This window comes from Copadichromis virginalis, linkage group LG13, assembly GCF_057382275.1.
Source record: "Copadichromis virginalis isolate Kocher_CV1m ecotype Utaka linkage group LG13, C_Virginalis_male_GT1.1, whole genome shotgun sequence".
In the NCBI taxonomy this organism is placed as follows: domain Eukaryota; kingdom Metazoa; phylum Chordata; class Actinopteri; order Cichliformes; family Cichlidae; genus Copadichromis; species Copadichromis virginalis.
In genome coordinates this window covers 206,521-219,130 of record NC_140630.1, presented here as the reverse complement: position 1 = coordinate 219,130, position 12,610 = coordinate 206,521, and the positions used below count along the sequence as shown (strand labels likewise).

The 12,610-nt window shown below is 44.2% G+C and overlaps 1 protein-coding gene across 9 annotated transcripts in view; it reads left to right on the top strand.

Moving 5' to 3' along the window:
• Positions 1 to 12,610, top strand: part of col13a1 (collagen, type XIII, alpha 1) — a 74,556-nt gene that overhangs the window by 40,416 nt on the left and 21,530 nt on the right. For 8 of the 9 annotated variants that reach the window (XM_085476758.1, XM_085476763.1, XM_085476757.1 and 5 more), the window contains 3 exons: positions 2,450 to 2,476; positions 2,618 to 2,704; positions 12,481 to 12,516. In XM_085476758.1, the coding sequence (XP_085332884.1) occupies positions 2,450 to 2,476; positions 2,618 to 2,704; positions 12,481 to 12,516 (150 nt within the window). The remainder of the gene's footprint in view (positions 1 to 2,449; positions 2,477 to 2,617; positions 2,705 to 12,480; positions 12,517 to 12,610) is intronic. The other variant, XM_085476761.1, reaches the window with a different exon arrangement.

Sequence of the window (12,610 nt, the reverse complement as noted above, 5' to 3'; positions counted from 1 at the left end):
CATGAAACTGATCAATGATCAGCTGATCGGCTTTTCTCTCTTGTTTGTTTATCTCCCACTTTGCGCCAGAAACAGGAAACCAGCCGATGTCGCGCTAAACAACAGCAGCACGTTTAAGCTTGATCAGCTGTTGTTAGAATTGATTTAATATTCATTTCTAGTATCAGCTGATGTTTGCTGGAGCCACAGCTGTAAAGCTGCTGGTCATGATGTCGGTTTGGATATGTGGTGAGAGGGAAACATGAAGATGAAACCAGGAGATGTCCTTACTGGATCATCAGAGCTGAACAGTGATGGAGAAACAGGTTTACCTTTTAGGTGACATGAATGAGTTGAAGTTATGAACTGTTTCTGAGAGACAAATAACACCAGGATCCTTTTCTAAGTAGCTGACAGCTGGTAACTGTGCAGGGGCGGGTCTAGCAAAGTTTTGCCAGGGGGGCAGGTAGGGCATTAACAGGGAGAGGGGGCACAAAGAAATACTTTTCTTTCTTATTCTCATTTAAAATGTCTCACTTTTAATAAATAATTATCTGAATCTTACAACCAAAGTTTTTATCTGACGTAAAATGTACAGAAATCATACATATACCAACAAGACTGTACATCACTGTCACAACAGCGTCTGTTTTCATTCAAAGGCTTTATGGCTTTAAGACCTGGGGGGCCGGTCTCCAGTCAAAATGCAGATTTTTTGTCCCAGTCCAGCCTTGGGCACGACACGCAGTGAACTAATCTGAGCAGGTGCATTAAAAAATAAATGGCCGGGCCAGCGGTGCACATCGCAAATTAGCTCGCATACACACATTAGTTGTGCCGCTTCTTAATGTCGGTATCTTAGCTAACAACCCCAACTACCAGATCAACTTGTAACTGGCTAAAAGTAACTACCGGTGAGAGGGACGTTGTTAGCTGGCAGTTTTTTCAAGCGATGTTTAAATTTCCACATTCTGACACTTCAAATGCTTCAGCAGCTGTCCGCTCAGCGCAGCATCAGCACCACGGAAATACACGGATACATCCGAAGACTCGATACTGATCAAACCAGAAAGCTTTAAAGAGCAGCTGGGTTTATCTTGCATTAACTGGCTGGTTTAATGCCAGTTAATGCGACATCGAAATGCAGCTGATTGAACTGAAAAGCTCGACACTGTGGGGTCAGTTTGCAGAAGTTTGCAGAACTATGAACGCAGCTGGAATCCACAGCTGTGCGTGTTCATGGAGCTGCATGTTCACCTGCTGGACGTCACTACCTGACAAGTTTAACTGTCTTCAGAACATTGCAGAGGCCTTATTGACAGTATTTGGCTCTACATGTCTGTGTGAGCAGATTTTCTCTCACATGAGTCCTCAGGTAGCCTCTGAATGCTGGACACTCGGAGACCTGTGTCTCTGAGTGGGAGACCAGAGATCACATTAACATGTGTGTCTCTGTATTAACAAACATGCCATATTGGCTTAGTTTATTTTTCTTATCATTGTTGGGAGGAGACCATAAATAGCATTTGTATTTTCTGTTGTACAGTTCATTTGCTGTTATGGATAAAAAGTCTTTTTTTGTTTCTAAATAGCTGATAACTATTCGCTAATAGCTGCCAACATCTGCGAACAAATATAATTCTGTAAAGTTGATCTATATAGTGAGTAACTGTTCATATAGAGCGTTATTAAATTCATTGCTAATGCAGTCATATGGCACAATGACCTCTGAGGGAATTTATAGGCACTCATCATCAGAAAGGTTGCCGACCCCTGTTCTACAAGATGCACATAGATGTCACTGAACTGGAGCTCTGGGAGAGACATTGGCACTTTTAGGTATTTTAGGTATTTACATAAAGCTGCCAGAGCAAAATATGGATCACAAGTCCCTAAAATTCATTGTTTCTCTTCATATGTTTGTTTTTCGAGTAGTTGCTTGATATAGGCGAGAAAAATACTTTTCCTACAGCACCACCTACTGTCCACTTCTGACCATATTTTGCATGCCAGGGTAGTGAGTCAGTCATGTGACTGAAAACTCTGGATAGGTCTATGCTGCTGGGGACTTCCCATGATGCACTTGGTGTTTCTTCTTCACTCACCTTTATTTCACTCACCATGTCTTTATACATAACTCTGAATTTAATCGTTACTTATTTTAAAGCTTTGACTCTTGTCCTCCATGTACTTTTATCTCGTCCTTTTATCCTGCCGTCCTCCACTCACTCCCTAACCGATTGCAGAAGATGGCCGCTCCTCCCTGAGCCTGGTTCTGCCAGAGGTTTCTTCCTGTTTAAAGGGAGCTTTTCCTTCCTACTGTCGCCATTGGGGTCGTTTGATTGTTCTCTCTGTTTTATTGGAGGGTCATTACCTTTCAATATGAAGCACTTTAGTATGACTGTTGTTGTGAGTGGCAGTATATAAATAAAAGTGAATTGAAATAAATTTCACTGTTTTGTTCCTCTAGGGACCACAAGGACCATCGGGGCCTAAGGTGAGAACAAACTATGATATTACCCACTTTCTACGGTTATTAAATTTGCCTCCAGTTATATGTTGTCAATATCATATCATATCATTGATTTTATGTAGGAAAGTGTAAGGATTGTATTGTATCTCTTACCTTTTAACTCAGGGAGAACCAGGAATTGGAATCCGAGGAGAAAAGGGAGCAACGGGTCAGAAAGGCGACAAGGGAGACAGAGGCCATCTTGGACTTCCTGTAAGTTCACTGGACATTCTGTCTGTTCATAATAACCAACATTCAAAATACATCTTAGCTGTCTCATATTGAAAATTGATGCAAATGATGTTTGAGTTGATTTGTAATGGGATAATCTGAAAATGAATTTTTGGGTTGTTATTCTTTCACACTGGTTTGCACTCACATGAAAATAATCATCAGTTTTAGGTCAAACTTTTACATCAAACTACCAAAACTCTTGAACCACTGGCATAATCAAAAAAATTCAATGGTTTCTTCAACTCTGTGCTTTTTCAGTGATATCATTACAGTCATTACAGTAATGCCAGGTTGGCCACGACAATCTCTGCAAGCAACACAGAAAACAACAAAAAACAGTTAAAAGAAAACCCTCAAACTGTTAGATAAAAAAACGTCGTCACACTCACTTTCTCTTCTCTCAACCAACTTTTGGCTGCTGTGACCCTATGCCTTGAATTACTGTAATCATCCTAATATCACTGAAATGAGTCACTGCGTTCAGGAACCATTGAAATTCTTACAATTTACCTGCTGGTTCAGGAGTTACAGAAAATACAGATGTTAAAAAAATGTTGCAAAACACCAGAGAAAGGTTCAAAGGCTTCAGAGGGCTGACGACACCATTTCAGTTGCTCTCAGTCACTTATAGATTGAGGAATTGAGTTTTTCACATGATAGCAAGATGTTGTTGCATTATCATTAATCGTGAAATTATTGGCTCTATCAAGGTCCCAAGGATTTGCTTTGTAAGTTGAATTTGGGATTCCTGCTTTTATTTCTCTGATAATAATAAGCTGTAGCTCTTATTTCTTTTTTTATCCTAGTGATTATTTTTAGACAGTGAGATAATGCTGAACTTTAAGTCCTGGTATGATTTTAATACTTTTTATATTTTTAGAACCAGTTTTTTCTTATATTTAAATATTTTTGCTGTCTTTGCCTTAATGCCTTAATTTAGTTTTTCCTTGTCTCTTTTTGTCTTGATGCTAATTATCTTCTGTTTACTTCTTGTTTTATTTTTAAGGCTAGTTTTCTGTTGTCTCATTTTAGATTTCTCTTCTCTTTATCGTCCTTTTTTCCTCTTCCTGTTAGTGATCTGTTAGTTTTTGTTGTTGTTGCCTGTGTTTGAGTCTGATTCTAGAAAGCAGGTTCAGCAAACAGAGTCTAACAACTGACTTTTCAGTTCTAAAATAGGTTAATCATACTTACTTAAATCAACTGTGAGTATGTTCACCTTGAATATGTGTGTGGGTACAAGAAAAAGCCATTTTCAGAGGAGCACCAGTACCAGGAGTCTCCGTAGTATCGTGTAGTAACTGAGGCTGGACTGAGTCAGTGTGGCCCGGTCCAGCACTTCCATATTAACAAAACAGTAGAAGACAAAAGCGTATTACTTAAAGCTTGAATTTTAACAGATAGAGCTGAACATTTTTATTTCAGCTTTAACTTAACAAGGACAAAATGCAGTTAATAAAAACAGAAGATAAAAATATGGATCAAACATGTACCTGCGTATTAGTCAGACCAACCAACACTGGTTTAAGTGAAGTTCAGTGGAGCCTGCTGAGGTCCTTGGCTTTAACTGAGACATTATAATACAGCGCGTGAAATAAGCATTGAATATAAAGGTGCTATTGACATGAAATTCCCACCAGATTTAGTAGCAACCCATTCAATTGACACATCCAAAACAACTCAAACCATAAATGTTCATAAATTCTGTGTACTAATCAAAAAGGAGTGTTATGGAAGTTTAGTGCATTAAATAAAAGAGGTGACACTGCTCAGTTTCCATTTGAGCGCTTTATTCTTGCAAGAAGGAATTCAGCCAGCACGAGGCAATTGTGGGGTTGTAGTGAGGATACAAACTGACCCTCCATATAAGGGGTCCTCCCCCATTTTTACTACTACTCTTCTGTAAGGCAGAAACACGTCACTTTACACAGGTCACCTACAGTTCAACAGCATATATGAAACAGATAAATTAAACCAGCTAAATTTCTTGTCCAGAGACAGGAAGTAGGACAAGTTGAAGTTTAAAGGGCTGTAAAACCAGATACCACCAGGTGATCCGGGCGTTGGCATCTTTCATGCGGTGAAGCCATTGCAGCAGGGCGTGGTCTGAGCAGAGGGTGTATGAGCGCCCCAGCACGTAATAACAAAGAGAGTTGACCATCGAGGCGTCAGTCTGGAGGATAAAGGGGGGGGGGGGGGGGGGGGGAGTCAGGACTGTGAGCAGCTGCTCCCCACATAGCCATTTTTACCTGCACAAACTCCACCTGCCACGACTCCGTCCACTGGACCAGGTCTGAAGCACCCATTCGGGTGAGCTCAATTAAGGGGAAGGTCAGGTCTGCAAACCCAGGCACGAACCAGTGGTAGTACCCTGTCAGCCCCAAGAACTGTCTCACTTCCTTTTTGATCTTGGCAATTGCTGCTGTTTTTTTCCATCTGTGGACACACCTTCCTTCCCCCAAGTGCTACCCTAGATACTGTACCTCCCTCCGTCCAACTGCACACTTCTTTGGGTTGGCCATGAGCCCCACCTGCCTCAGGGACTCCAGGACTGCAGTCACCCGCTGCACATGCTCCGACTAGGTGTCACTATGGATGATAACATCATCCAAGTAGGCGGCAGCATTACAGCGTGCAGCCACAGCACCCAGTCCATGAGGCTCTGGAAGGTGGCCTGGGCTCCAAACAAACCGAACAGAAGGGTGACGAACTGGTACAAACCGTGCGGAGTGGAGAAGGCCGTTTTTTCCTTGGACTCTGCAGATAAGGGAATCTGCCAATAGCCCTTGGCTGAATCCAGTTTTGTGAAAAAGCGGGCCGTGCCCAACCAGACCAGGAGCTCATTGAAACGGGCATGGGGTAAACATCAAAGCGTGACACCTCACTCACTTTGCAATAGTCACACACAGAACGGGATAGACCCATCCTTCTTCATGACCAGAACGACAGGGCTACACCACGCTGTTTGACTCTTCTGTTACTCCCATCCACAGCATCTCAGCCAAATACCTCTGAACAATTTGACTTTTATGTTCAGGTAGCCTGTATGGCAGTGAACGTGCCATCATGCCAGGTTGTGTATGAAAATGGTGCTCGATGAGACTCATATGGCCGAGTGGGGGGGAGAACACATCTGCAACAATCCGCCAACATCCGCTCTCTAGGTCTGTGCGACATGGTTATCACAATGGAGGGAGGCAGGAATGGTGGCATTTGGTACCTCTGGCCCCAGCTCGTCTCTGTCACCAGGCTCACCAGAGAAGCGGCTGCAGTCTCTCTCCATGCTTTGAAGAGGTTGAGGTGATATGCATGGACCCTCCATTGTCCGACCATATCACTTCATAGTCGACATCCCCCACTCGCCGTGGGACCACCAAGGGCCCTTGCTACTTGGCAAGTAATTTTGAGCTGGAGAAGGGAAGCAATACAAGCACTTTATCTCCCTGTTAAAATTGCCTGATTCTAGCCCCTCTGTTGTACAGATGTTAACATCACGCAAATTCTCCCATGACAACCTCCCAAAAGTGTGTTTTGCTCACAAATCCAGAACGTACTGAATCTCATTTTTCATTGGACTCAGACCTTCCTCCAGTTTTCTCTAATAAGGTTGAGCACCCCTTGCAGCTTCCTGAAAATCCCTTGGTGGAAGCCTGGGGCACCTCCCACACTGCAAACAACAGAGGGTCTAACCAGCGATCTCAATTATGTTCATCCTCGTGAATGAGCTTCCGAGTCACGGACTTTAAAGTCTTATTCAGCCGCTCCACCACTCCTTCAGTCTGAGGGTGGTAGACATTCAGGGTGCGAGACATGAACGATGAGCCCTGGTCAGTCAATATCTCTTTCGGGATGCCAACATGGGAGATGATCTGCAACAGCGCCTGCGCAGCGGCACTGCTTCTGGGTATTGCGTTACATAATCCACCTGACTAAATACAAAGTGATAGCTGCGTCACTACGTGGTGACGCAAACTAGAGGAAAAACCTTTTTTCCTGATAGCTCTCTGTTATACTCTTGATCTGCATGGGCCCCCAACCCCTATACAGGAAGTCTGTTTCAGCTCTTGGTCCTATGAGTCTTACCCAATAGGTATGCAGAGGTCAACTGCTAACCCAGATAAGAAGAAAACTGAGTAGCCTTGCAGATCAAATACTGTCAGTCCCATTGGTTTACGGTAGCTCCCCTGTTGATCATGGCACTTGTAATTTCTGAGGAAAGGGCCCAAGGGAAGATTATTTTAACAGGCTAGGGTAAACTGTAAAAGCTATTTGCACTGATCAAAATCAGTACTCCGACTTTTACCTTTACTGTCTAACAAAGAGTTAAAAAGTGAAGGTCCACAATTTAGACTTTAATTGCCAGAAAGCAAAAGCAAAGGCAAATAGTAATAATCATAAAACACTTGAACTATATGTAAACTATACGTATCTAATTAACCTGGTCTGAGCTAATGCTGATTTTGTTCTTATCTTTGGTGGGGAGAGCTTGGAGAAAGGATGAGCACAACCTAAAGATCCACTTATCCCCATGTTCTGAGTTGATGGTAATCACCCTACAGGAAAGCAGCTGGGGATTCAGGGGGAGTAAGATGAACCAAACTCCTTCTGAATGAACCATCACAGCAAAATTGAGCAGATGAAAAGCCAAAAAGTACAAAACCAGTTTGCATGTTCACAGTTCAGGCTGTGGCTTTCCACTGTGTGAACTTCTCATCTCATAGAAGACAAAAGGGAAGAACCCCAAATCGCCCCTCACTTTTAAACTGCTCACCCTTTCTCCCCATTCGCCCACTGGACATCACATCTGAAGTGACATCTAACCTCACCCCCGGGGACATCCAATGACATTATTAACGTCTAATCGCCCAATGTCCACCCACACGTTATCATGCTCTCTCTATCGGACTTACAACATTTAAACTTTCAACTTTAAATCAAATCAAATCAAATCAAATCACTTTTATTGTCACATCACATGTGCAGGTACATTGGTACAGCACATGTGAGTGAAATTCTTGTGTGCGAGCTTCACAAGCAACAGAGTTGTGCAAAATACAATAATGTAAACAAGCAAAATACAAGAATGGCTACATCTGAAACGAATAAATATATGTACAATATATAATAGTGTATGCATTTCTGGATGTGTATACTAAATATTTTCTACGTGTGTGTGTGTGTGTGTGTGTGTGTACACATATTTTACAAATTAAATAGAGTAAACAATAAATAAAATATATAAAATAAATAAAATAAAATATACAGAGTGAGACATGTGCAAAACAGTGGCATTACTGTACAGTATGGAGTGCATAATGTTAAAGTTCCAGTAGTGAAGCTGAGGTGTCTATGAAGTGTTCAACAGTCTGATGGCCTGGTGGAAGAAGCTGTCTCTCAGTCTGCTGGTACGGGACCGGATGCTGCAGAACCTCCTTCCTGATGGAAGTAGTCTGAACAGTTTATGGCTGGGGTGACTGGAGTCCTTGATGATCCTCCCCGCTTTCCTCAGGCACCGCTTCCTGTAGATGTCTTGGAGGGAGGGAAGCTCACCTCCAATTATCCGTTCAGAGCACCGCACTACTCTCTGGAGAGCTTTGCAGTTGTAGGCGGTGCTGTTGCCATACCAGGTGGTGATGCATCCAGTGAGGATGCTCTCAATGGCACAGTGATAGAAGGTCCTGAGGATGCGGGGGCTCATGCCGAATCTTTTCAGTCTCCTGAGAAAGAAGAGGCGCTGCTGCGCCTTCTTCACTGTTTTGTTTGTGTGTACTGACCACGTAAGATCCTCAGCCAGATGTACTCCAAGGAACCGGAAGCTGCTCACTCTCTCCACAGCAGCGCCGTTGATGGTGATGGGGGTGTGTACTTCTCTGCACCTCCGGAAGTCCACTATCAACTCCTTTGTCTTTGCGACGTTGAGGGTGAGATGGTTGTCTTGACACCAGTGGGTCAGGGCGCTGACCTCCTCCCTGTAAGCTGTCTCATCACCGTTGGTGATAAGACCCACCACTGTAGTGTCGTCCGCAAACTTCACAATGATGTTGGAGTTGTTAGTGGCTGTGCAGTCGTAGGTGTAGAGTGAGTATAGGAGAGGGCTCAGTACACACCCCTGTGGAGCACCAGTGTTCAGTGTGACGGGGGATGAGGTGATGCTGCCCAGTCTGACCACTTGGCGTCTGTCAGACAGGAAGCTAAGGATCCAGCTGCAGAGGGAGCTGCTCAGTCCTAGATCCTGCAGTTTCCTGTCCAGCTTCGAGGGAACGATGGTATTGAATGCTGAGCTGTAATCTACAAACAGCATTCTCACATACGTGTCTCTCTTCTCCAGGTGTGACAGGGCAGTGTGTAGTGTCAGGGCTATGGCATCATCAGTGGACCTGTTGTGGCAGTATGCGAACTGTAGAGGGTCCAGTGAGTCGGGTAGTGCAGAGCAGATGAAGTCCCTGACCAGCTTCTCGAAGCATTTGCTTACGATGGGGGTCAGGGCTACAGGTCGCCAGTCGTTCAATGAGGAGATGGTGGAGGATTTGGGTACAGGGACGATGGTGGCCATTTTGAAGCAGGCTGGGACTACAGACAGAGAGAGGGAAAGGTTGAAGATGTGCGTGAACACTCCAGCCAGCTGAGCCGCGCATGACTTGAGGACGCGGCCGGGAATCCCGCCCGGACCAGTAGCTTTGCGTGCGTTCACCTTCCTGAAGCACCTCCGCACATCCTCCTCAGACACAGTGTGCGCACTGACGTCATCCGCGGTACGCACACTGTCCGGTCTCATGGTGTTCGCTGTGTCGAATCTAGCGTAGAATACGTTTAGATCCTCACACAGAGAGGCCGTGGTCTGCGGTGTGCTGGTTTTCCCTCTAAAGTCTGTGATCGTGTTTAGTCCCTGCCACATACTCCGAGGGTTGTCAAACTGTTGCTCCACCCTGTCCCTGTACTCACGTTTGGCTGCTTTGATCGTCTTCCGGAGTTGGTAATGTGCGTGTTTGTAGTCCGATGTGTTCGCGGAGGCAAAGGCGGTGTTCCGTGCCGCCAGTGCCGCGCGAACATCTCCGTTAATCCAGGGTTTTTGATTTGGGAAGGATTTAACTGTTCTGGATGGGACGACATCTTCCACGCATTTCCTGATAAATCCACAGACTGAGTCTGTGTATTCATCAATGTCCCTAGCAGCCACGTGAAACATTTCCCAGTCCGCGTGATCAAAACAGTCCCGCAGCGCAGACTCCGATTGGTCTGTCCAACAGTGCACCGCCCTCCGGGTTGGAGCTTCCTGTTTCAGCTTCTGCCTGTAGGCGGGCAGGAGCAGGATGGAGCGGTGATCTGATTGGCCGAATGGGGCGCGGGGGAGGGCTTTGTACGCATCCCGGAAAGAGGTGTAGCAGTGGTCGAGTAGCCGATCTCCACGAGTGTTAAAGTGGATGTGTTGGTGGAGTTTGGGTGAGACTTTCTTCAGGTTTCCCTTATTAAAGTCCCCGGCTGTGATAAACGCCGCCTCTGGGTGTGCGGTTTCCTCGCTGCTTATCGCGCTGTACAGTTCCCTGAGTGCTCGGTCAGTGTCGGCTTGTGGGGGAATGTAAACAGCCGTAATAATCACTGCTGTAAATTCCCTCGGTAGCCAGAATGGCCGGCACTTAATCATCAGGTACTCCAGGTCCGGTGAGCAGAAGGATTTGACCGGGTGCACGTTCGCATAATCACACCAGCTGTTGTTGATCATGAAACACACACCACCACCTCTGCTTTCCCCAGTAAGATCCTGTGACCTGTCCGCGCGATGCACGGAGAACCCCGGTAGTTGTATTGCGGAGTCCGGTACCTTGTCCGATAGCCAGGTTTCTGTGAGGCAGATCACGCAGCAGTCCCGCATCTCTCGCTGGAATGAGATCCGTGCCCGAAGCTCGCACAGCTTGTTCTCCAGAGACTGCACATTAGCCAGTAATAAACTGGGTAACGGTGGTCTGTTAGTGCGCCCTCTCAGTCGAACCAGAACGCCAGATCTTCTCCCTCTGCGTCGGCGTTTGCGGCCTCCAGGGCCAGAGAACAAAGGCGTCTCAGGTGAGATGGATGGGGGGTCTGCAAACGGAGCGTCCGTGTTGCAAAACTTGAACTCCGGAAAGTTATAAGAAAGACAGTCTTTTATGTCCAGTAAGGTTTGTCGGTCGTACACAAGGAGACATGTGCTACTCGCGAAAAAATGAAGGAAAAGTAAAATTAAACACAGAAAAAAGCCGTTGCTTGGGGGAGCTCGCGACAAGGCTGACATACTCGGCGCCATCTTGAATCACCTACTTCAAACCACTTCATTACATTTTCATCTTTCACCTGTCATTCTTAACATAGAAAATGCATTTACACACTCAGTCACATATCAATACAATTCACTTTGTTTCATTTAGCTTATGTATTTCTACTTCAGTTAGATTTGTGTTTAGCACATTTTCACATGAACATTCATTGTAACATCATCTCAGTGAGGCCTGAATCATTGTTATTCTATTTTCTGATTCATTATACTGGTTAACTTAAACATATTTACAACTAATTAACAATCAGTAAAACCACTTATAAATGATGGTTCCGTGTTTGACAGTTACAATCTTTTTTCTCTCCTTCTCCTCTTACCTCTTACATGAATCCCATCATGCGTTCTCTTTCTCTGTGACCTTTAACACAGATAAACTAGGGCAAAGGTTGAATCATTCATTACTATGATTTACTCATCCACATACTGTACTTCATTCTACATTTCTATGGATTCATTTACATGCTTCATTGTAGCCTCTATATGCTTTCCTATATATAATTCTAGATGTTTTATTCCACTTTTTGTTTAAAGTGTGGTGAGTACATATCCTGATTAACATCGACTCCAAGATTTCCAAGAGTTAAATAGGAGAAAATTCACAAACAGGACCTGAAAAATATATGAGGCCCTTCAGCTGACCCACTTTTTACTATTGTGTCATCAAAAATGTTCTTGGTGGAAAGGTGGTTGACAAGAAACCATCCTTAAACAGGAGGAAATAGCTGGAGTCTGTATGTATCAATAGTAAAAGGTTTCATGGACTGATGAATCCAGATTGTACATTTTTGGTTGAAATTGTTCTATATTAGGACACACACACACACACACACAGATAAGCAGAAGAGATGTGTGAATCTAACAACAATTTATGACTGTGTGTAAAGCTCTGCTTCAACACTGGCTGGGTGTTCTCCTTTCTAACTTTGCAGTGTCTTTATGTTGCAGTGTAAATGCCTTGAGCCAAGTGGCATCACAGCTTTAATGAATATAATATAATTGAATTAAATTTAATTTAATTTTTTATTATAATCTTTCTAAAATGGACCATGTTGCTGTAAATCTTTGGCTTTACAAAGAATTTATGGTTTATGTCACACTCAATAAGTTTCATTTATAGCCAGTGCTCATGTCAGTATAGAAGTAAATTTTATTTTTAAAATGGTAAAATATGCCTTTGATATAATCACAGTGAAATTTAGAACAGCCATCACTGCGAAGAAAAACATGATGCCATCACCCACTATGACCAAATCACTCACTCTTCCGCTTCATCACTTTCATCGCTCATCTGTTGTGATCATCTGAATATGTTTTTGAAGTCACTTGAGTCGCTGCTTCACTCACGCCTCCTTCCCCCATCTCCCCATCCAACTCTGACTACCCTCCCCATCTACCTACCACCTCGTCCCCTCATCATCTCTGCTCTCTAACTGTGTACAACACTATACAGGGGGCTCATGGGTTAGACGGCAGACCAGGTGCAGTGGTGAGTGGTGCAAGTCACATTCCAATCCCTTTCTCTTTCTCCTCTTCTTCCTCCCTTCTACTCCCAACTATTGCCTGCTTGATGTCCTTAATGC